Below are 23,945 nucleotides of genomic sequence, written 5' to 3'. Positions count from 1 at the left end.
AATTTGCTCCGTGCCACGCTCTGCGCTGGGCACTGGGGACACAGACCTTCACGATGAGTAGGGAAGAAAGAACAATGACCATGGAATGCCCAGTGCTGGCGGGAATGGGGATGGGAAGCACAGGACGGGCACACTCCACCAGCCTGGGGGTCAGAGAAGACTTCCTGGAGGTGATGACACCTGGCCTGAGACCTGTAGGATGAGAAGCCAGCAGCCAAATCTGGCCTGGGCAGCAGCAGGTGCAGCAGGCCTGGCCCTTGAAGGCTGCCCTGGCTGTTTTGGAAAGGTGGCTTTGTTGTGTAGGGGCAGAGGGTAAGTGTAAGGGCTTCCGGATCACAGTCCTGCCAGAGGCTCAGCCCAAGAGCAGCGTCCTTCTGCCCAGGCTGACAGTTGGGTCAGGCCATGCTGGACACTGGCGGCGGGATGGGTGGGCAGCTGGAAGGCCTACAGAGCTCCCCATGGCTTCTCAGGCTTGGGGAGAAGGGACTGCCTGTGGCTTCCCTCCATCATGGAGAATTCCCTACCCGCCACGCTATGAATTCACTGGGATCACTGAGGGCAGGTAGATGGGACAAAGTCTGGGCAAGGAGAGTGACAGGAGCCATGGAGGAGAGGACTGTCTTGGGGACCCACAAATCACACCCCTGAGCAAAGCCGCCAGACACCATACTGGGCCCCTAGCATGAGATCACAGCCCTTGCCTAAAGTCTGGGGCCTTGAGCAAGACCTTCTCAATTCCCTTTTTTTTTGGAGGACCAGCCTCGGGGTACCAGAATCCCTAAAAGCCCTACTCTCTATGGCTTGGACCACAGCCTCTCATAACCTGCTTCATCTCCTGCCTCCTACCTCCTCTGATGGTGCTGCAGTTATTGATGCCCTCTAAGGCCGAAGGTCTGTCCATAGGGAGGAGGCCAGGTCAGGCCCTCTGTGATCCAAGGAGGCTTGCCTGCTTCATCTGGGGATCAGGCACTGGGCTAGGCTCTTTCTTGAGAGGTCCAGAGAAGCTCCTTCAGGATGGGTGGGCATGAGTCTCATGGCCCATGTGGGTTCCAGCCCCTCCCCAGGCAGTCAGTATCCCCCTGAGGGCTCCAGGCCTTTCTGGGCCTGGCGCCTGCCTCTGTCTGCACTTGGCATTCCAAGAGCCTTCCCACTGCCAGCCTCCATCTTGGCTTGGCTGCTCTCTGTACCATCTGGAGCCTGGGCACAGCTGCCCACAGTCCCTGCCCTCGTGCCCCAGGTGGCTCTGTTGGCGCACAGCTCACCCATGCCAGGCCAACTGATAGTTTGATAGCAGAATACTCTGCCCTTCTAAGCCAGGCCAGGACCAGGCCTGATGTGGGCATCGGGTAGGGGGTCAGTTGGGTGAAATTTCTGGGCAACTTTATATTTCCTGGCTCTAGGCAGGCTCATCCAAGAGGGATGACAGGGTGCAGGCAGGTCTAGCCCCATGGATTTTGGCCGCTCTCCTCATCCCTAAAACAGACATTACGCCATAAGGTTTTCTGGATAAATGCCAATTCAGAAGGGCACAGACTCTGTCTTGTAAGACTGGGGTTTCAGTGTTGGCTCTGCGACCCGCCTCTCTGTGAGCTAAATCCCTGGCCTTCTCTGGGCCTCAGTTTACCTCTCTACAAAAGGAGATTGAATCAGATGATGCACCTGGCTCCTCCTAGCCAGTTCCTTTGAGTGTAGTTCCTTCTCTGGGGTCAGCAAGCTCCCTCATAGGCCTGACTGAGCAGGGGCACCTCAGGTTCTTGGCTCTGCTGCTTGCTTCCTGGCAGCTGCAGCGCCTGGGCCAGGGAAAGGGTGGCTCCAAGGTACAGTGCCTCCCAGGCAGAGCCCTGGCAGACCTGAGGGTAAAGTAAGTTCATAGCCAGCTATCATTTCTGCTGCAAATGCCAAGGTTTTACCAGGGTGTGGCCCACATCTCCCCATTAAATGGGAAGATGACTACTACCACTGTGCCCCTCTGTGCTAATACCCTTCCTGGCAGGATCTAACCAAATCCTTACAAACCCATGAAGTAGGTAAACTATCCCCATTTCACAGGCAAAACTGGGGCTCGGAGAGGTCATATGACTTGCCTAAGGCCCCTCAACTGGTCAGTGATGGAGCCAGGATTCAATCCAAGACTCAAAAGTCCCTGTTCTTCCCTTGGCCCAGGAGATAGGCCTGTCTGTGGCACAAGGCAAATTCAAAGTGGGAGGCCCAGGTGGAGACGGGCATCTGTCAGGATCTGCCCCAGATGCCCTTTCCAAGTCAGCCCTGCCTGATTCTGGAGGACACCCACTTGGAATTCTCCCAGTTCTGGGGAGGGCCTGGGATTGCCAAGCACACAAGACAGGGCACTGGACCAGGAATCAGGAGTCCTGGCCTAGAGTCCTGGCTTTGTCTTGGACTCGCGGTGTGACCAAAGAGGATCTCTCAAATTCTCTGATTTCAAGGTTCCCTTATCTATAAAGTGCAGGAAAACAGCCTGCCCTGTCTTCCTTATTGAGGCTTTGTGAGAGCTGAAGACATAATGGATGTGAAAACTGCGAAGGTTCTTATGGGAAAATTGTGATCATCCTATGGTTGCTGTGAGGGAGCACAGGTGTGTGAGGGCCTGCACATGCTAGGACACGTTTGAGGGGCTGTGTGCTTGTAAGTGGGTCTGTGTCCGAGTACACACAGGTGATGGTGACCAAGAGAGACTAGGAGACCTGTAGCCAGCATCTGGGGGTGGGGATCGCACACAAGAGTCATCTTAGAGCTCATCTGCCTATGCTGGGTTGTACTGGTGCAAATGTGTACAAAAACCGTAGCGCCATCTCACCTGTGGGTTACGCCATTAGGGCACGTGCTGGAGGCCTGACTGACAGCTTCTATGGGGACAGACAGGCCAGATGAGGCTGTTGATCTAGGGGTTGGCAGAAGACAACCTGAATCCTTCCCACCTCCCATCCTGGAAAGGGCCAGCCTCTCAAAGTGGCTATATTTCTTCCTTGAGCTGACCCCATGGTCTGCTGGAAGCAGGGCAGTGTTAGACAGCCCAGGGTCCTGTAGGAATTGTCCTCAGCTCCCCCTGCTTCTATCTTCCCCCTGCCTGGCCCCCAGGTCCCCTCCTATCACTGGCTATGGATATGGAAGACAGCCCTCATGAACACAGCTGACATTTCAATCTGTCTCCCAAGCTCTACGGATGCCTGCAAATTGCATCAAGACTTCATCACCCCTCCTGTCTGACACCCAGCCCTGTCTGGCCCCTGTCAGCCTGGCCCTCAAACAAGTGACAAATTATATTCCAGCCACTGCAGCAGACCCGCAAGAGGGTGCTTGAAACCCAGGGGACCAGAGCTGCACAGACAGCCTCTGACTGAGAACAGGGAGCCTTCTGGATAGGAGCCACTTCATTCCACACTGTCATCCCAACCCTCACCACCAAGCTGGGCTGGGAGCCAGGCCAGCTTGAAAGGGCCATGCCTTCCCTAGACCAGAAGGGGCCAGAGGTCTCAGTCTCAGTCTTCCCAGCTTTACAGACTGCTAGGAGCAAGGGTGGCTGGTGGGAACTCAAATCCCAACATCTTAAAAAAGCCAGGCCAAGCCAAGACCCATCTCCTTGCTAAACCTGGCGGGGCTGGAGCTTGGGAATAAAGATGTCTAGATGTCAGGCCGGGCGCAGTGGCTCAAGCCTGTAATCCCAGCACTTTGGGAGGCCGAGATGGGCGGATCACGAGGTCAGCAGATCGAGACCATCCTGGCTAACACGGTGAAAGCCCGTCTCTACTAAAGAATACAAAAAACTAGCCGGGCGAGGTGGCGGGCGCCTGTAGTCCCAGCTACTCAGGAGGCTGAGGCAGGAGAATGGCGTAAACCCGGGAGGTGGAGCTTGCAGTGAGCTGAGATCCGGCCACTGCACTCCAGGCTGGGTGACAGAGCGAGACTCCGTCTCAAAAAAAAAAAAAAAAAAAAGATGTCTAGATGTCTATTTCTACAGAAGATGCCCCCATGAAGTTGGGAGGATAGAGAGCTGCCTTGTCTCAGCAAGGCAAGACTGCTTAACCCCTATGTGATCTTTTGCAAGTTCCTTAGCCTCTCTGTGCTTCTGTTTACTTGTGGGTATTTTACCACCTATCTTATAGAACTGTGGTGAGGACGAAAAGCACCTACTACAAGGTTTGACACACTCTACGATGGCAATTGTTGTTACTCTGTCACTACAGCTTCTCTCTGGTCCCCCAAAGCAGCAAGATGAGGAGCAAGAAGCTAGAGGTCAAGCCAGAGGTATACGGGGAACTAGGAAGAAAATCCAAATTAATTTCTAGTAATACTTCTCTGCCTTTGCTTTCGTGGTAATTTCCCTGTAGTGAGCATCCTCCCTTCCTCCTTCTCCCAGTGCTCCTCTCTTCAAGGCGCTCTGAGACCCACCTGCTTCAGGCGCTTTCCCTGAGCCTCTAAGCCCTTCGCTCTTCCCCCCGAGGATTCCTGCTGCCTGCATTCGGTGCCACTTAAGGCGGAATTATATGCTGCCTGGCATCTCTCGATAATTACAGATTCCACGTGTGTGAGTCTTGTTTTCCCAACTCTAGAATCACAGAATCTCCAAGTTTGAAGGGACCTCATCCAGCCTCCGCCTGCTGCAGGAATTCCCTGAGGAATGTCCCCAGCAGATGGTCAGGCAGCCTCCGCCCAAACGTGCCTGGGTGGGGAGTTTCTCACAGAGAGGAGATGCCTCGGCCTCCAGCACCCTGCCTTGAGCCTTCTCTTCAGCCCAAAGACCCACCAGGTCTTTCCTCTCAGGCAGGGGTAGGGACCTCTCCCTGCCCAGCTGCCCCTTCTGAAGTCCCCAGGGCACGTCTCTTCTCAGCACCCAGTCTGAGGGGCCCTGAGCCTCGCAGCAGCCATCTCCTTGGACCTGGCTGGGCTCAGCATCCTCTATGCTTCTCAGCTCACAGGTATCTGATGGGGAATGTTCCTCCAGCAGCCCACACATTTACTCTCTCCACACATCTTTGTTGAGACTGGCCAGTGAAGAGGGCATTGTGACCCAACATGCCACCCTGGGCTTTAACAGCAAGATGGGCAGGGGCCAGTGGGGAGAGTCTGAAACAGAAGGACTGCCTGGCCTAGGCTGGGAGGCAGAGGATGTGGCCCTGAGATCTGAAAAGATGACCAGCTTCATCAGGAGAGGAAGAAGGGAAGGCACTGCCCCCCACAGAGTCCCATATGTGGATGCCCAGGGTGCGGAAGTGAGGGGTGGTCTGTGGCTGCAGTGCACATTAATGAGGGCTGCAGAGACACTGGCACCAAATGTGAGCTGGGCAGTTTGGACTGTGTCCTCTGGGCAATCTGAAATCAGCAGGAGATGAGTTGGGGATGGGAAGTGTGAGACAGACAGAAAGCCATTCTCAAGTGAAAAATAATGGGCAGGAGGTAATTAGGGCCAGGACATTAACAAAAGGATAGAGAAGAGGAACCCATTGGAGTATTTGGGAAATAAGATTGGGAAGGATTTGGTGACTCACTGATGCCACTTAACCAGGTGGTGAACCCTTGAAGACCCTGCTTCAGAGCAACATGGTAGAAAACTTGAGCCCATGTAAATCAGTGCTTTTGAGTTGCCCGAGGATCCTGTTAAAATGCAGAGCATGCTTTAGTGGGTCTGAGGTGGAGTCTGAGATTCTGCATTTCTTTTTCTTTTTCTTTTTCTTTTTTGGAAATGGAGTTTCGCTTTTGTTATCCAGGCTGGAGTGCAATGGCGTGATCTCAGCTCACTACAACCTCTGCCTCCCAGGTTCAAGCAATTCTGCCTCAGCTGCTCGAGTAGCTGGGATTACAGGCATGCGCCACCACGCCCGGCTAATTTTTATATTTTTAGTAGAGATGGGGTTTCTCCACGTTGGTCAGGCTGGTCTTGAAATCCCAACCTCAGGTGAGCTGCCCGCCTCGCCCTCCCAAAGTGCTGGGATTACAGGCGGGGCCACAGCGCCCAGCCAAGATTCTGCATTTCTTACGAGTTCCCAGGTGAGGCTGATGCTGCTGGTCCAGGAACCACGTTTTAAGTAGCAGAGAACTCCACTAGTTCGTTTTATAAAATGAGGAAACTGAAGTTCAAATAGCAGCTTTTTTGTCCAAGATCACATGGTTAGGATGAGGTCCCACATCTCTGGGCTCCCAATCAATCCAGTGTTCCTTCTATCAAGCCATGCTGCTAATTTCCCTTTGGGCAGAGTCTGTCCTTGTCCAATCCTTGTTTGCCTGAATGGAGGCATGGAGCCCAGAAAGATGCTCAAGGGACTGAGGGCCTGAAGATCAGCATGGTAGCAGAGGAGCCTGTGACAGCCAGGGGAAAGGATCGGAGAAAGAGGCTCAGATAAAAGAGACAGAGAATCACGACTGACATGTGGAGGGGCGTGGTGTAAGGCCCGGCTGACAGTCAGCAGGGGCCAAGTTGGGCAGGGCCTTGAGGGCTAAGCAAGGAGTTTGGACTACATATTATGGGCTTCATGGACTCAATAGGGAGCCACTGGAGGACTTAGACAAGGAAGCACCATGATCAGCAACAGATCTAAGACTGTTAACTGGCTGTGTTCAGAAAATACTGCTGTAGAGGGAGGAGTGGATTAAGCCCTACAGGCAGGAAGGCTGGCCAGGAGGCTGCTGCAGTGATGTAGTGCGCAGTAATGGCGATGAGCTGGGGAAGTGGCAGTGGGGATGAAGAGTAATGAATAGATTTGAGATCCAGTTGACAGGACTGAATGACTGATTGGGTATGAGGGAGGAGGCAAGATACCATTTTCTGATTTGGACACCCAGGGAGCTAGCAAGATCATTCCCAGGTGAACTGCTGGCTGGGGGAAGACAGTCACCTAGCATGAGGCAGGCTGGGTGTGAGGCATCCAACAGGGATGTCCAGGGGAAGCTGGGCACGTGGATCTGACACTTAAGACCTCATACTGCTGACCAGGGCATCGGACTCCATCTGGTTCAACACACCTCCCCCATCCCTACTTTACAGATGAGAAAACAGAGCCCAGGGAGGGGAAGGACAGGAAGCAGCTGGTGTATCTGAAAATCTGTGGAGACAGAAAGATGTGTTTACAAATCCCAGTTCTTCTAAGAATCTCTATGTGACCTTGGATAATTTACTTAATGTCTCTGAACTTTTGGTCCTGTCTCACACTGTGATGAGCTCCTCCTGCACTGCTGAAGTGCCCGGCTCAGGGGCTGGGGGCTCCGATGCTCAAGGGGCATTGAGGATTGATCTGTCCAGGGCCTGCAGGATCCAGGCAGCAGGAAGAAGCCTGACTGCTTTGCTTTCCTCTCTCTACTCCACCGGCAGGTCCAGAATATCAGCCTCCGGGAAGGGGAGACAGTGACTGTGGAGGGCATGGGGGGGCCTGACCCACTGCCCCTGGCCAACCAGTCTTTCTTGCTACGGGGTCAAGTCATCCGCAGCCCCACCCACCAAGCGGCCCTGAGGTTCCAGAGCCTCCCACCACCGGCTGGCCCTGGCACCTTCCATTTCCATTACCAAGGTAAGGCCTGGGTAGCTGAAGGCGGAACCAGCCCAGACTCACTGCCCTCCTTGCGGGAGAGACGGGTCTCTGTGCAATTACATCCTAGAGGGAAGAAGCAGGGAGGGGCTAGTGACACATAGCACAAGTGTCCAGTGAAGCTCTGGACAATTGGAGGTAAGTATCGCACATCTGAAACCTCCAGGATCTTCTCCCTTCCACCCACCACCCTGCAGAGAGCTGGTCTTGACTCAGGATCAGGCAGCCTCCAGGTGTGCCCATTGTCCCTCATTCATCCATTCAGCAAACTTTTCCTAGGCACCTGCTCTTTGCCAGGCTTGTGCTGGACACTGGCGATGTCAGGATGCACCAAAACGTCCTTGTCCTCAAGGAGTTCTTTCTCAGGAGGAGGCAGACACTTAAACAGGCAATAACAATAGAAGCCCTCCCCCTATGCAAGAGGGTGAAGGTCAAAGGGATTTGACAATGACCATCTGGAGGTCTTAGCTGCCAGACTGCCCTTCCTGAACTGCCTCACCCACCTTGACCTGGCCCATGCCCCAATCAGCTCAGAACACCTCTGGAAATAAGGGAGCAGCACGATGCGATGAAAAAAATCACAGACTCAGGCAATGGGCAGATCTGTGTTTGAATCTCCTCACTGGCTATTGACCTTGGACAGGTCATTTGACCTCTCTGACCCTTCTGCTGTAATATGAAACCAAAACACCTACCCCACAAAGTCATGGTTAGGATTAAGCAAAATGGTACACGTCAAGTGCTTAGCACATGCTCCATTAAGGAAACCAGTATTACATGACTGGCAGGATGGGAAAGGGAGGAAAAGGGGCTCAGGACTTCGAAGCTCTCTCAGTTGTGTCCCTCCTACCCATCCCCCTCTCCGAGCACAAAGTCAGCTTGATCCTTTGCATGGGTTAACTAGTTGAGACTAGGGAGAACTAATAGGGAAATAATTGGTGTGAACAATCACGGGATTGTCTTGCATTGTCATGGACCACTTCTGTGGCCCTGCAGGGGACCACAGCCGGGCGGAAGAGCCAGCACTCTGGAGATGGGGCTGTTTGGAACCCCACCTAAGGAGCACTCACCCCACCTTCAGCCCTCCACCCAAACTAAGGGAGCAGTCTGGCGTAGCAGCAGGGAGCCTGGAAGTGGATGGGGCTGTAGAGTGGCTTGGCAGAGACAAGGGGCCAGCTGAGGCAAGGGTGAAACGTCTAGGCGGCCCAGCTAGCCTCCCTAATGGCTCATCAATCCTCCCTGGCAGCAGGCATAATTTCACGCCATGGTAACCTTCTCTCTTGCTGCAAATTCCTTTGCACAAAACTCTGGACCTCCTCTCTGTCGGGCCAGACAAAGGTGGCTGAATGGCAGTGAGCTGGAGGCCCAGCAAGGGGGAGCAACCTCCAAGGAAGGATTGGGAGAGCTGGCCTGGTCCTGCCTCCTTCTCAGCTCCCAGAAGCCCTCCCTCGTCAGCCCAGTTTTTGTCAATGATCAGCTCTTGCCTTAATGAGTGTAATTCCCCTAATTATAGGCTGTAATTAGCCCTGATCCCAGAGATGGGAACAGGAGGAGCATGTGCTCACACGCCAATCTCTGTGGGCTAGAGAAAGAGGGTGCCAGAAGAGGGAGTGAGGGGCCTAGTACCCACACCTGTGCTGGAGCTGTCCAAGCTGATGTTGGAGGTCCCAAGGATGAGCCCTCACAAGGGCCTCATCGCAGGACCAAGTTCCAACTCCCTTCCTACAGCCTCAGGCAGGGTGGGGAGGCAGACGGCCCTGACAGACATTCCCCTCCTCCATCCCCAGCATTCCTGGCACTGGACTTGGCTCCAGAAACAGACTCCAGTGAGAAAATAACTCAACAGATTGCAGTGGTGCAGGCTCCCCGGGAACGGTTGTCATGGCAACAGGAGGAAGCTCATCCTGGGAAGTGGTACTTTAACTACTATGGAGTCTGGGGTCTTCATTGTCTGCCCCCAGCCTCCTACCCTCACCCTATTCCAGGCCAGTTTCCTCATCTGTGAAATGAGGGCCCTCCCTTACTAGAGTTGTGATAAGAACTCAAAGGGGAAGATGTAGGGGGGAATGCTGGGCCTGAATCTGGCCTGGTCTAGACCCCACTAGGTGTCAGTTAACCTCTTAACCTCCGCCACTCTGGGCGTGGTGCCCCCCACCCCTTTCCCCATCCCATCCTGGCCTGGGATCTCTCCCCAGGTCACTGTGAGTGGCTGCCCTGGACAACCACCCAGAGCAGGCTTGTCTGTTACTCTCAGATTTCTCTGACTCCTGAACCCAAGTTTCTACTTCAAATGGGGATGCAGGTGGGGTGGTGGTGGAAAGCAAGAAGGCTCCAGAGCCCAGGAGCTTCAAGTTCCTGGTCTAGCGCTTCCTTGCTATGTGATGAGGGCACAGGGTCTCTCTGAACCTGTTCTCCTCATCTGAAAATGGGCTAATAGGCCGGGCGCGGTGGCTCAAGCCTGTAATCCCAGCACTTTGGGAGGCCGAGACGGGCGGATCACGAGTTCAGGAGATCGAGACCATCCTGGCTAACACGGTGAAACCCCGTCTCTACTAAAATACAAAAAAAATTAGCCGGGCGAGGTGGCGGGCGCCTGTACTCCCAGCTACTCGGGAGGCTGAGGCAGGAGAATGGCGTGAACCCGGGAGGCGGGGCTTGCAGTGAGCTGAGATCCGGCCACTGCACTCCAGCCTGGGCAACAGAGCCAGACTCCGTCTCAAAAAAAAAAAAAAAAAAAAAAGGGCTAATAGCCCCTACCTTGCCTGCCTTCCTCCCAAGCACATTGTAGACATCAAGAAAGAAGAGTGTGGAGGCATTTTAGAATCTGGAAGGTACATGCAGATGTGAGGTGCTATTATTAATCAAGATTACAAACAATAACAGCAGGCTGATGTCTCAGGCATTTGTTCAGGAACTGCACATATGTCTTCTCACTTAACCTCCACAACCTTGGATGTAATACTGAAAATGGGTGGATAAATGAGGCAACTGAGGCAGAGAGAATTTAGGTAACTTGTCCGCGGTGGCACAGCACGTAGGGAAGAAGCCTGCATTCAAACCCAGGCAGTCTGACCCACAGTCCACCTGCTGAGCACTGCCCTGTACTGCCTGCCAAGCACAACTAGCCACTTACTGACCATTCTTTCCAGAGCCCCATGAGAGACAGAAGAGGACGAATTCTCCTCCCACTTTCACAGATATAGTAACAGGACAGGTGAAAGTCATAAAACTCAAATTTATGGACCCTGGTCTGCACAGAGACAGCCCCTTTTTCTTTTTCTTTTTAATGGGGGGAGGAAAGAGGGCCCACTTTTCTATTCACACAAAGGCACCCAGGAACAGAGACCTTGCATGGACCTCTCCTCCCATTTACCTGATACTATCAGTGGGGCTGCCCCCTACCCCAAGACCCAAGTTCTTCAGTCTAGACAATCCTCACTTTTTGACCACCCCAAGGGTTATCAGGCTCTGTAGCACAAGCCTCTTGCCTCTCCTTGACCCCTCCAGGCCTCTGCTCTCACCTCTCAGACGCAAGCCAGGATCTTCACTTTTTTTTGAGAAAGAGTCTCGCTCTGTCACCCAGGCTGGAGTGCAGTAGCACAATCTCCACTCACTGCAACCTCTGCCTCCTGGGTTCAAGCAATTCTCCTGCCTCAGCCTCCCAAGTAACTGGGACTACAGGCGGGTGCCACCACGCCTAGATCAATTTTTTTTGTATTTTCAGTAGAGATGGGGTTTTACCATGTTGGCCAGGCTGGTCTTGAACTCCTGACTTTGTGATCTACACACCTCAGCCTCCCAAAGTGTTGGGATCTGTCTCTTATACACATCTAGATGTGTATAAGAGACAGGCGCCTGGCCGGATCTTCACTTTTATTTTATTTTATTTTATTTTATTTTATTTTATTTTATTTTATTTTTTGAGACATGGAGTCTCACTCTGTCGCCCAGGCTGGAGTACAGTGGCACGATATCGACTCACTGCAACCTCTGCCTCCCAGGTGCAAGCGATTCTCCTGCCTCAGCCTCCCGAGGCGTCTGCCACCGTGCCCAACTAATATTTTTGGTTTTTTTTTTAGTAGAGATGGGGTTTTGCCATGTTGGCCACGCTGGTCTTGAACTCCTGACCTCGGGCCATCCGTCCGCCTCAGCCTCCCAAAGTGCTGGGATTACAGGAGTGAGCCACAGCATGCGGTTGAGCCTTTTAGCTACCACCCCAGCTTGACCCCAGGATCTGGATATGCCAGGTAGTTTTGTAGGATTTGCTGCCACCATTTGGTCAAATTTGGTATGACAATTCCAAAGCGACCAGGTTTCCCAGGGCAACTTGTTCTTCCTGCAACTTCCATGAAGGCAGTGCACTGCCTCCCTGCCGTCGTCCCCATCTTTTTCTTGTTTGATGTTGTTTTTTTGAAACAGGGATGCACTCTGTCACCTAGGCTGGAGCTCAGTGGTGCAATCATAGTTCACTGCAGCCTTAAACTCCTAGGCTCAAGCGATCCCACTTCAGCCTCCTGAGTAGCTAAGACTACAGGTACACATCACCATGCCTGGCTATTTTTTAAAAAATTTTTATAGAGATGGGGATACCTCACTATATTGCCCAGGCTGGTCTCAAACTCCTGGCCTTAAGCAACCCTCCCACCTTGCCCCAGCCTACCATCATTCTGAATTTTGTTTGTAAGTTTGTTTTTTTGAGACGAAGTCTCGCCCTTGTCCCCCAGGCTGGAGCGCAATGGCACGACCACGGCTCACTGCAACCTCTGCCTGCAGGGTTCAAGCGATTCTCCTGCCTCAGCCTCCCGTGTAGCTGGGATTACAGACGCCTGCCATCATGCCCGGCTAATTTTTGTATTTTTAGTACAGATGGGATTTCTTCATGTTGGCCAGGCTGGTCTCGAACTCCTGACCTCAGGTGATTCACCCGCCTCGGCCTCCCAAAGTGCTGGGATTACAGGCTTGAGCCACCGCTCCCGGCTGTTTGTTGTTTTGAGATGGAGTTTTGCTCTCGTTGCCCAGGCTGGAATGTAATGGCATAATCTCGGCTCACCACAACCTCCACCTCCGGGTTCAAGCGATTCTCCTGCCTCAGCCTCCCAAGTAGCTGGGATTACAGGCATGTGCCAGCATGTCCTGCTAATTTTGCATTTTCAGTAGAGACGGGGTTTATCCATGTTGGTCAGGCTGGTCTCGAACTCCCGTCCTCAGGTGATTCACCTGCCTCAGCCTCCCAAAGTACTGAGATTACAGGCATGAGACACCGACCCGGCCGCCATTCTGTTTTAAAAGAAGTCCACAGCCATTGGCATCAAGCTTTTTAGCATTTCTCAGTGAATACTGGGAAAGCCTTTACCGTCTGACTTCAGTCTTTGCTGCTGCAATTCATATTTATTCCCTAAAGGAAAAACAGTATCAACACTTTACATCAGTATAGGTTTTTCACTATTTCGAGTGCTTTCATGTCTAGAGTCATTCAATAAGCATATATTGAAGATATATTATCAGCTGGGTACCAGGGATACCAAGCTAGATAAAATACTATCCCATTTATTCTCACAGTAACCCTGTGGGTGGGCTGGGATTTTAAACCTCATTTAACAAATGAGGAAACACACACAAAAAGATTAAATAACCTGCCTAAAGTGTCACAAAGTTTGAGCCAGAACCCAACCCTTCTAATTTCCAGCTCTGTGTCTGCTCCACTAACCAGCCCAGGCTGTCGGAAATATCATTGACACCTTCTAGGGAGGAGATTGGAGTCGTTTTGGAACTCCTAGTGCTTCCTCTGGCCCCAAATGACACCTCCAGGCACACTGAGGCAGACCTTCCCCCACCAATGGCTTAGCTCCCGCCTCCACCCTGCACATGTACAGTGTCGCCCGTTCTCTGTTTGCAGCCTATCTCCTGAGCTGCCACTTTCCCCATCGTCCAGCTTATGGAGATGTGACTGTCACCAGCCTCCACCCAGGGGGTAGTGCCCGCTTCCATTGTGCCACTGGCTACCAGCTGAAGGGCGCCAGGCATCTCACCTGTCTCAATGCTACCCAGCCCTTCTGGGATTCAAAGGAGCCCGTCTGCATCGGTGAGTGTCCCCAGGTGAAAGGGCTCAGTGCCGAGCAGAGAAGTGAGGTGGGGGCTCCCCCCTGCTCTCTATTGTTGTCTGCCACTTTAATTTGCTCTTCATAAGGAAGCCATTAAATGGCCGCGCACCTCAGTGGCATTCATCCAACCTGCACTTACTGAGCATCTACTAGATGAAAGCACCACAGGTATACAGAGCTGAATTAAACAGGGACTGTGCCCTCAAAGAACCCACATTTCCAGGAAAGAGGGAAAGGAGAAAGCAGAGAGGTCACCAATTTCCAGGGCAAGAAGTAAAAAGCACCAATGAAAAGACATAAAGTGACCTGGGAGGCAAGGGCACAATCATTCTTAGCTGGACATTTAGGAGGCTTCCTAGGGGAGGTGGCACTGCAAGTTTGACATTTAGATGGAGGGAACAACGTGGGCAGGGACATAGAGGCAGGAAGGTGAGGGTGTTTAGGGACACAGAAGACAGCCAGGTTTGGCTGAAGTCTGAGACAATGTGGCAAGGGCAATGGGAGGGCCTTGAGTGTCGGGGGCAAGATACAGGCTGAGGAGCTGTTGAAGCTTATGAGAGAAGGGAGGGGCTTAGAATGCCTCAGGAGATGGCTGGGAGGCCAGCCAGGCAAGACAGTTTGAACTTACATTGTGAGTTGGGGAAAGAAGAGGAGGGAAGTTCCAGAAACTGATGGGAACTGGGGAAAGGGAAAGGGAACTCCCGGGTCTGGTCCTGAGTGATCAGGTCTGGGATTGCCACCAATGAAAGGGGGCTTGTTGGAGAAAGGAAGACGCAGTATTTCATTTGCAGTATGAAAGGCAACTTGGGCTTTTCTTTTTAGTGGGTATGGGCTTAGGCTTTTGAATTTTTTTTTTTTTTTTTAGATGGAGTCTCCCTTTGTCACCCAGGCTGGAGTGCAGTGGCACGATCTCCGCTCACTGCAACCTCTGCCTCCCGGGTTCAAGTGATTCTCCTGTCTCACTCTCCAGAGTAGCTGAGGTTACAAGTGTATGCCACCACACCCAGCTAATTTTTTTGTATTTTTAGTAGAGATGGGGTTTCACCATGTTGGCCAGTCTGATCTCGAACTCTTGACCTCAGGTGATCCACTTGCCTCAGCTTCCCAAAGTGCTGAGATTACAGGCTTGAGCCACCGTTGAATCCAGCGATGAATCTTATTTCATTCTATAAATTCTTCCTGGGTGCCAGGCACAACCAGAGATGAATAACACAGACGCATTCTCAGCCCTCAAGGATCTAGCGGGGAGGCCAGCAAGCAGCTCAGTGCAGAGGATGCTACAATAGGAGTAAAGGCAGAGTGGTGGAGGGGCCTGAGGGACAGAAAGCTACTCCAAGATGAGGGAGGAGACAAGCAAGGCTTCCCAAGGAGACAGGATGAAAGGATTTCAGAAATATTAGTTTGGGAAAGTGGCGTGGATTCCTGGAACAGCATATGCAGAGGTGTGGAGGCATGAAATAGCATGAGATAGTGAGGACACAGTGAAGTGTGCCTGAAGGAGAGGGTATGCGGGGAGAAGGGACTGAAGCAGAGTCTAGAGAGAGTTGGATTCATAAAGGGCTTGAATGCTATTTTCAGCTTTAACTCCAAGAAGGTTGAAGCCCACAGTAAGGGCTTTAATAAAGTCCACCTGGGGAAGAGTCGGCCTTCTAGAGAAGTCAGCAGAGAGGGAAAGTGACTTACCTGGGCACACAAGCAGGCAGTGACACATCTACCCACAGTCAAGAGAGATGCCCTGGTGAGCCCCAAGGGTGTGAAAGGTTAGGCGGCAGGATTCTGGAGCTCAAGATGCCTGGAGATGCAAGTTCACAGGGCTAAAAGGTTACCTTCAGGACCATGAGAGCAAAGATGGCAGGGAGGCAAGGTCCCCGCTGCTCCAAGCAGAGGAAGCAGAGCTGGGAAAGGGAGGAAGGCATGTTAGGCTGCCTGGGTTCAGGCAGGGGCCTAGGCTACCTCCTGTCCTGGTCTTACAGCTGCCTGCGGCGGAGTGATCCGCAACGCTACCACCGGCCGCATCGTCTCTCCAGGCTTCCCGGGCAACTACAGCAACAACCTCACCTGTCACTGGCTGCTTGAGGCTCCTGAGGGCCAGCGGCTACACTTGCACTTTGAGAAGGTTTCCCTGGCAGAGGATGATGACAGGTGAGGGGCTGTCCTAGTGGAATGGGAGTGCCTGGCCTGGTAATACCCTACTGGAGGGACACTACCCAAGCCTGGGGCCACACCCCCTCTGGGTCAGCCACCAGCCTACATAGCTGCCACTCTCCTGGTTCAGGCTCATCATTCGCAATGGGGACAACGTGGAGGCCCCACCGGTGTATGATTCCTATGAGGTGGAATACCTGCCCATTGAGGGCCTGCTCAGCTCTGGCAAACACTTCTTTGTCGAGCTCAGTACTGACAGCAGCGGGGCAGCTGCAGGCATGGCCCTGCGCTATGAGGGTGAGCCTGCTGGGGCCTCACTGGGGGTGGGGGGTCCAGGGGGATGGGCTTGGGCCTAGGGTCTTTCTCCCACACCCTACCCCTCTCTGCCTCCATGCTGTCACTCCTTCCAAGTCAGCCCCTGCTCACTCGGTACTTAGGCCCCCTTTCCCTGCTCCTCTCTTTGGGTCCAGGATCCCTACCCCAGCTTTGCAGGAAACCTCTGCCTGGACCCAGTCCCTGTGGTCCAAGGGAATAAATTCTCCAGATTCTGAAAAGCAAAAAAGGCCTCAACCCTTAAGAAAGAATTGCTGTAGGAGACATTCTAGAACCATTTATGCATGTATGCATTGATTAATTCATTCAAAAAACATGTACGGAGTACCTTCTGTGTACTAAGCACAAAACCAGGCACTGGGAACAGCATGGTGATCAAGATGGCCTCCTGAGCATAATAGGGATGGATGCTCTTGGCTGTTCCTCCTCCATCACCTTTCTGCTCCAACCCCAGGACATATATTTGTCATTCGTACCCAGGAAAAGAAAGGCTCTGGGGAGGGAAGTAGGGGGATTCTTGCCCACTGTGTTTAATACCAGTCAAGGCTGAGCTAGGCTGGGCCCTGTGGTTTACAGCCTTCCAGCAGGGCCATTGCTATGAGCCCTTTGTCAAATACGGCAACTTCAGCAGCAGCGCACCCACCTACCCTGTGGGTACGACTGTGGAGTTCAGCTGCGACCCTGGCTACACCCTGGAGCAGGGCTCCATCATCATCGAGTGTGTTGACCCCCACGACCCCCAGTGGAATGAGACAGAGCCAGCCTGCCGAGGTCAGTAGGCACCAGTGGATGGGCCTGCTGGGCAAAAAGCAGGGTGGGTACCAGGGGAATAGCCACAGAGCCTGGGGCCACAGAGGCCCTGTGATATGCATGGTTCAGGCTTCCTCCAAGGAGGAGGTGGGGGGTCCCAGCAACTGGTGGGCACTCCTGTGGGCAGATGGTAAACAACACCATGGTAAGCTGGAAAAGACCCTTCTGGACCTCCCTTGCCTTCCAGCCGTGTGCAGCGGGGAGATCACAGACTCAGCTGGTGTGGTGCTCTCTCCCAACTGGCCAGAGCCCTACGGTCGTGGACAGGATTGCATCTGGGGTGTGCATGTGGAAGAGGACAAGCGCATCATGCTGGACGTCCGAGTGTGAGTGCCTACCGGGTCAGGCTGAGCCAACTCCTGAGGTCTGGGGATATCCCTTGTCAAGCCCATCCTCGGGCCCCTGAGCCGGCTCTGCCCTGACGCTCCTCCTCCACAGGCTGCGCATAGGCCCTGGTGATGTACTTACCTTCTATGATGGGGATGACCTGACAGCCCGGGTCCTGGGCCAGTACTCAGGGCCCCATAGCCACTTCAAGCTCTTTACCTCCATGGCTGATGTCACCATTCAGTTCCAGTCGGACCCCGGGACCCCAGTGCTGGGCTACCAGCAGGGCTTCGTCATCCACTTCTTTGGTGAGCTTGTCCCTACCCTATTCAGAGTGCAGACAGCAAGCCATGGCAAGTCAAAGAGGCCAGGGCAGTGAGGTGCCTGAATGCTCTCTCAGACAAGAGGAAGCTGGAAAAGCACCAGGGATCACCCGGAGGAAGCTAGTCCTGTTCTCCATCTGCCCTGAGGGGGAGCCAGAATTCTGAAGTGGCAAGAGGGGTTTGGGTAGGCAGCAGAACAACTTTCTTTTTCTTCCTTTCTTTTTGGTGGGGGGGACAGTGTCCCTCTGTCACCCAGGCCATGGTGCAATCTCTGCTCATTGCAACCTCCACCTCCTGGGCTCAAGTGATTCTCGTGCCTCATCCTCCTGAGTAGCTGGGATTACAGGTGCATGCCACCATGCCTGGCTAATTTTTGTATTTTTAATGGAGACAGGGTTTCGCCATGTTGGCCAGGCTGGTCTCAAACTCCTGGCCTCAAGTGATCTGCCCACCTCAGCCTCCCAAAGTGCTGAGATTACAGGTGTGAGCCACTGCACCTGGCCAGAACAACTTTCAAACAAAAATGGGGGAACTAAGGAAAGGTGCTGGCTTCTTTCTGACAATCTTTCATAGAAGTGACAATTTCCCTCACCCTGCCTGGCCCCGTCTCTCAGGCCTAAGGAACTGGTCAAGGTGCTTTTGGAAGTAAGGCCAAAGCTTAAATGCTAACCCTGGAATCTAGGAGACAGAGCAATGTCAGAGGCAGTCAAGGAGGGGCCCTTGAGAAGAGAGGAATGGATAACTGAGCCCACTCAGGACAGTCTAGGTCCAGGACAAACTAGAAGGAGTCAGAGTGCCCTGAAGATGAGGGGGACAGTCACTTTGGTGCTGGCCGAGGAGCTGCATCTTGTGCCTCTGTGCCCCCAGAGGTGCCCCGCAATGACACATGTCCGGAGCTGCCTGAGATTCCCAATGGCTGGAAGAGCCCATCGCAGCCTGAGCTAGTGCACGGCACTGTGGTCACTTACCAGTGCTACCCTGGCTACCAGGTGGTGGGATCCAGTGTCCTCATGTGCCAATGGGACCTGACTTGGAGTGAGGACCTGCCCTCATGCCAGAGGGGTGAGTATATCTGTTCCCCATGCTCCCCTTCCCAATGCAACCTCCACACCTCTCTCCTGGATTCTGAACCAGACTGTAGCTGTTATTAGCTAGTATCCTCAAAGTTCCTTCACCTCTTATAGCCTCAGTTTCCTCATCTGTGAAATGGGGATGATACCTTTTCATGGTGTTATCAGCCAAGTACTCTTAAGTATTTCATTCCTGGTAGATGGCCAATCAGTGTTTATCGAACCTAATAGATGGAAAGGGGACAAATGGCGGGGACACACCAGCACAATGGTAGGGACAGACACATAGGGGGTAGACCCATATGACATGAAGAAGTTAGCTGGCCTGGAACAAAGCCAGGGTGGACTGGCCTCTGCTTAGTTCTCCTTGGGCTACTTCTCTCCATCATCCCCTACCCATAGTGACTTCCTGCCATGACCCCGGAGATGTGGAGCACAGCCGACGCCTCATATCCAGCCCCAAGTTTCCTGTGGGGGCCACCGTGCAATATATCTGTGACCAGGGTTTTGTGCTGACGGGCACCTCCATCCTCACCTGCCATGATCGCCAGGCCGGCAGCCCCAAGTGGAGTGACCGGGCCCCTAAATGTCTCCGTAAGTGTCAGTTGAGTAGGAAGGAAAACCTCTAGTTGGAGATAAAAGATGCTGCCTTGGAGGCCAAGGGCATGACACCCTCACTGCGCTCTGCCTGCTTTGCAGTGGAACAGCTCAAGCCATGCCATGGTCTCAGTGCCCCTGAGAATGGTGCCCGAAGTCCTGAGAAGCGGCTACATCCAGCAGGGGCCACCATCCACTTCTCTTGTGCCCCTGGCTATGTGCTGAAAGGCCAGGCCAGCATCAAGTGTGTGCCTGGGCACCCCTCGCATTGGAGTGACCCCCCACCCATCTGTAAGGCTGGTGAGTGCCCTGTCACTCCTCAAAACCCTCCCTGGCCCATAGAGCTGCTCTGGCAAAGATGTCCAATGTTGAGAACCAGAACCACCTGCCCATGCCAGCTTCATAGTAATAGAATAGACCCTTGGTCTCCCCAGTCTCTGCCAGATCCTTCTGATCTGGCATCACCAAGACAAATGCTGGAGTGGGCTCTCCTTGGACAAATCCTTCCTGTGATCATCCCACTACCTCTGCTCCCTGCCTTAGTGGTTTGGGCCATTGGGCTCACCCACTGCCCTTGGCCCTCCCCTTTTGTTCCAGCCTCTCTGGATGGGTTCTACAACAGCCGCAGCCTGGATGGTGAGTCTCCACCCTTGAGGGCCACATAAGTGGTCTCCCTGGTCCTGGTTCTCACGGCTCCCAGGTCATGGGCTTCCCAAGGATGGAGGGCAGAGAGAGAGGGGGGTTTGGGCCTAGCAGGGTAAAAAGTTTCCCTGCACCCAGTCAGCTAGAGGGAGCTGGTAGCCAGATGCCCTTGGGCAGAGGTGAGAGAATATGGGATCCAAGTGACAGAGACCTCTGCTCCAGTCCCACCCTCTGTGTCTTCAGTTGCCAAGGCGCCTGCTGCCTCCAGCACCCTGGATGCTGCCCACATTGCAGCTGCCATCTTCTTGCCACTGGTGGCGATGGTGTTGTTGGTAGGAGGTGTATACTTCTACTTCTCCAGGTGAGTCTGGTTTCTCTTTCTGCTCTGCATACCTGCATACTTCACTCCTACCCAGTGCTCCTGACTCACAGGCTTCTCTGCCCCACAGGCTCCAGGGAAAAAGCTCCCTGCAGCTGCCCCGCACACGCCCCCGCCCCTACAACCGCATTACCGTAGAGTCAGCGTTTGACAATCCAACTTACGAGACTGGAGTAAGTAACCATGCCAACCTTGCCACCTTATCCAAGACCCAGTTCTTTGCTTCTTTGGGCAGATAACCCTGAGGGTCCTGCCAAGCCCTCTCACTTTTTTTCCTTTTCCTAGGGAAGGTGAATTATGGCCTGGCAAACCTAATACAAGTTTCCAACTCCCAGCAGTCTCTTTCCTTTGCAGGAGACGAGAGAATATGAAGTTTCCATCTAGGTGGGGGCAGCCTAGGGAAGCCAACTCAGACCTGCACCACAGTCCAGCAGCAAGGCTCCTTGTTTCCTGCTGTCCCTCCACCTCCTGTACATACCACCTGGGAGGAGATGCCACCAATCCCTCAAGAAGTTGTGCCCTTCCCTGCCTGCAATGCCCACCATGGCCTATTTTCTTGGTGTCATTGACCACTAGGGGCCCTTCTTTGGGCCCATGTCAGGGGGCATCTACCTGTGGACAGAACACAGCTGGAGCACAAGCATCAACAGCCAGCATCCTGAGCCTCATCATGCCCTGGACCAGCCTGGAACACACAAGCAGAGCAGGAGTACCTTTCTCCATATGACCACCATCCCGCCCTGGCACAGCAACCTGCAGCAGGGTCAACTTGACCATGGTGGAAACTGCACCAGGGTGCTCCTCACAGGGCCATCACCAATGGCCAAAACTCCTCTCAGTGGTGACCTCTGGGTAGTCCTGGCATGCCAACATCAGCCTCTTGGGAGGTCTCTAGTTCTCTAAAGTTCTGGACAGTTCCACCTCCTGCCCTGTCCCAGTGGAGGCAGTAATTCTAGGAGATCCTAAGGGGTTCAGGGGGACCCTACCCCCACCTCAGGTTGGGCTTCCCTGGGCACTCATGCTCCACACCAAAGCAGGACACCCCATTCTCCATGACCACCCTATACCCTGAGGAGAGGGAGACTTTCCTCCAATGTTTATTTGGCTGTTACAAACATCTTCATCCCAATACTCCCTCCTCCAATTCCAGCCACTTGTCAGGCCCTCCTCTTGGCCACTGTGTTACAGGATAAGGGGAGGGGGTGGGCATATTCTGGAGAGGAGCAGAGGTCCAAGGACCCAGGAATTTGGCATGGAACAGGTGGTAGGAGAGCCCCAGAGAGACACCCAGGAGCTAGCTGAAAACCACTTTGTACATGTAATGTATTATATGGGGTCTGGGCTCCAGCCAGAGAACAATCTTTTATTTCTCTTGTTTCCTTACTAAAATGGTGTTTTTGGAAAAAAAAAAAAAAAAAAGCAATGGCCAGGTGACTGATGCTTTCTTGGAGGGACAGGAGGTGGGAGATAAATGGGATATGGACTTCAGGACCAGAAGGCATGCTAGACCCACCAACCAGTCATCCTCAGATTTTTATTACTACTGTTTTTGAGATAGGGTCTCACTCTGTCATCCAGGGTGGAGTGCAGTGGCTGGCTCACAGTTCACTGCAGCCTTGACCTCCAAGGTTCAAGTGATCCACCTCAGCCTCCTGAATAGTTAAGACTACAGGTGCAGACCACCACACATGGCTAATTAAAAAAAAAAAATTATTGTAGAGACAGGGTCTTACTATGTTGCCCAGGCTGGTCTCCAACTCCTGGGCTCAAGTGGTCCTCCCACCTCAGCCACCCAAAGTGCTCAGATTTTATTTTAAAACAAATTGTTACATGCAATTGAACAGGGTCCCCTGTCGCAAAAGAGACAGTGCAACAGATGGCAGGCAAAATCAGAGGCCCCAATGGCTGGTGTTGCAGGGATGTGGGAGCCCAGGAACCCCACTGCACATCCACCCAATGCCTTATTTCCCCCTTCTTACCAGGTCCAGAACTATAGGCTGGCACACTCCCAAATCCCTTCTCAATGCCACTGATGCCCTTCTCAATGCTAACTAGGCTCAGGAAGCCTGATGCATCTCTCCTTCCCCTTATTTCTAAGTAAGCAAGGCTTGGGAAATTGGAATAGGAAACAGAGACTGATTCCCCAGAACATGAAGCCCTAATCTGGCTTGGCGTTAGAAAACAGATTGTCGGGAGCAGTGGTAATGCAGCTTAGGGGCTTGGCTCCTAAGTTAGGCAAAGGCCCTAACCATGGCCTCTGGAAAAAGGTGGCTGGGAGGATCTTCTTAAGTTTGACCCTTCCCTGTGGGCCCCAGTACCTACCAAGATGGAAAGTGCCCAGCGTCGCCCCCCAGTATGCACATTCCATGCTGAGAGGTGTGCCCTGCGTCACTGCTCTCCAAGAGTAACAGCAAGAGGCAGGCAACAGGAAATTATGGGAGCTCGGAAACCAGTAGAGAAAAATTCACGAAAGAAATAATAGCAGCAACCAGCACCTTCTGCTTCTACAGTGTTCCAACAGGGAAGTCTTGACCACTCATGCTGCCTACCCCTGGCTCTAGCACAAGCCACCTTGAAGGATGAGAAGCTCTTGTCACTGCATAGTGCAGTGCCTAGATTAGCCACAAGAGGTCACTTCCAGAGGCATCTGTATCCCACCTGCTCGCTCCTCAATCCCCCCTGAACTGTCAGGGCGGGAGCTCTCCAAGGTGGCACCATTCCTTGGCCCCACTGGCCTAACCTCATCCTCCAAGTTCCAAGAGGAAGGTGTGTGAAGTTTCCCTGGCTCTTGTCAACAGAGCCAAGTCTTATTTCCCTCATTAGCCCATAGTTCCTATTATCAGCTGCAACTGATGGTGTTGATCAAAGCAAAGCCTTGTTCAGTGGATGGACACCAATGGCTTACTTATCTGTTCCATAATGCCTTCAGGCTGACACAGCAGCACAGCTGGGCCCTGAGCAGTAGGAAAAAAAGCCAAAGAGAGAGGGCACATGAGGTTCTAACCTCTGAGAGCCTGTGGCATAAAGTATAGCCATAGAAGATAGAAAATCTTGCCTCTTTCATACAAACAATCTAGCTCAGCCCTCCCCTCTCTGAGGGCCACATCTCTGGTCCACAGCCACTGAAGTTTATTGTTGGCTCAGGCTGGTAGAAAGCAGAGAGCAGCCAATTCACATGACATTCTCCACTCCACCATCCACGACCTTATCATTCTTTCCAGGCACCAAGAGGGTCATCAGAAAAGTGAAAAGTCAGGAAAACAGAAACCTAAGACTCTGTACACTGACATCCCTACTCTACCTAACTCATCCTCCTTACTGTACCCAAAGAAAGCACAGCAATTCCTTACACACAGTCGACATGGTGTAATGGACAGTGTCTGGTTTGAGAATCAAGAAACCTAATTCTTAGGTCTGCCATAAATGCACTATGTGACCTAGGCAGATCACTGCTCCTCCCTGTGCATCTAGAAACGAGGGGATTAAATCAGATGATCTCTAAATCCTTTCTAGCTTTACGACTCTGAGAATGCTAAGTGTCCCTTAACATTAAAAGTAGGCCGAGTAGGCCGGGCGCGGTGGCTCAAGCTTGTAATCCCAGCACTTTGGGAGGCCGAGACGGGTGGATCACGAGGTCAGGAGATCGAGACCATCCTGGCTAACACGGTGAAACCCCGTCTCTA

The 23,945-nt window shown here is 52.9% G+C and overlaps 1 protein-coding gene across 2 annotated transcripts in view; it reads left to right on the top strand.

Annotated features, from left to right (window-relative positions):
* SEZ6 (seizure related 6 homolog (mouse)) overlaps nucleotides 1-21,681 on the top strand; it is a 51,161-nt gene extending 29,480 nt beyond the window's left edge. The window contains exons 4-17 of one of the 2 annotated variants that reach the window (XM_011990357.1): nucleotides 7,322-7,517; nucleotides 13,432-13,617; nucleotides 15,610-15,778; nucleotides 15,912-16,078; nucleotides 16,691-16,885; nucleotides 17,112-17,250; nucleotides 17,363-17,559; nucleotides 18,442-18,636; nucleotides 19,047-19,238; nucleotides 19,344-19,541; nucleotides 19,839-19,877; nucleotides 20,127-20,244; nucleotides 20,333-20,435; nucleotides 20,617-21,681. In XM_011990357.1, coding sequence (XP_011845747.1) covers nucleotides 7,322-7,517; nucleotides 13,432-13,617; nucleotides 15,610-15,778; nucleotides 15,912-16,078; nucleotides 16,691-16,885; nucleotides 17,112-17,250; nucleotides 17,363-17,559; nucleotides 18,442-18,636; nucleotides 19,047-19,238; nucleotides 19,344-19,541; nucleotides 19,839-19,877; nucleotides 20,127-20,244; nucleotides 20,333-20,435; nucleotides 20,617-20,646 — 2,124 coding nt within the window. In that variant the 3' untranslated portion in view covers nucleotides 20,647-21,681. Of the gene's footprint in view, nucleotides 1-7,321; nucleotides 7,518-13,431; nucleotides 13,618-15,609; nucleotides 15,779-15,911; nucleotides 16,079-16,690; nucleotides 16,886-17,111; nucleotides 17,251-17,362; nucleotides 17,560-18,441; nucleotides 18,637-19,046; nucleotides 19,239-19,343; nucleotides 19,542-19,838; nucleotides 19,878-20,126; nucleotides 20,245-20,332; nucleotides 20,436-20,600 lie in introns of both variants that reach the window. The other variant, XM_011990356.1, reaches the window with a different exon arrangement.
* The last annotated feature ends 2,264 nt before the right edge of the window (nucleotides 21,682-23,945 follow it).

The sequence above is a fragment of the Mandrillus leucophaeus genome, unplaced genomic scaffold, assembly GCF_000951045.1.
Source record: "Mandrillus leucophaeus isolate KB7577 unplaced genomic scaffold, Mleu.le_1.0 Scaffold379, whole genome shotgun sequence".
Taxonomy (NCBI): domain Eukaryota; kingdom Metazoa; phylum Chordata; class Mammalia; order Primates; family Cercopithecidae; genus Mandrillus; species Mandrillus leucophaeus.
This window is presented reverse-complemented; position numbering and strand designations above follow the sequence as displayed.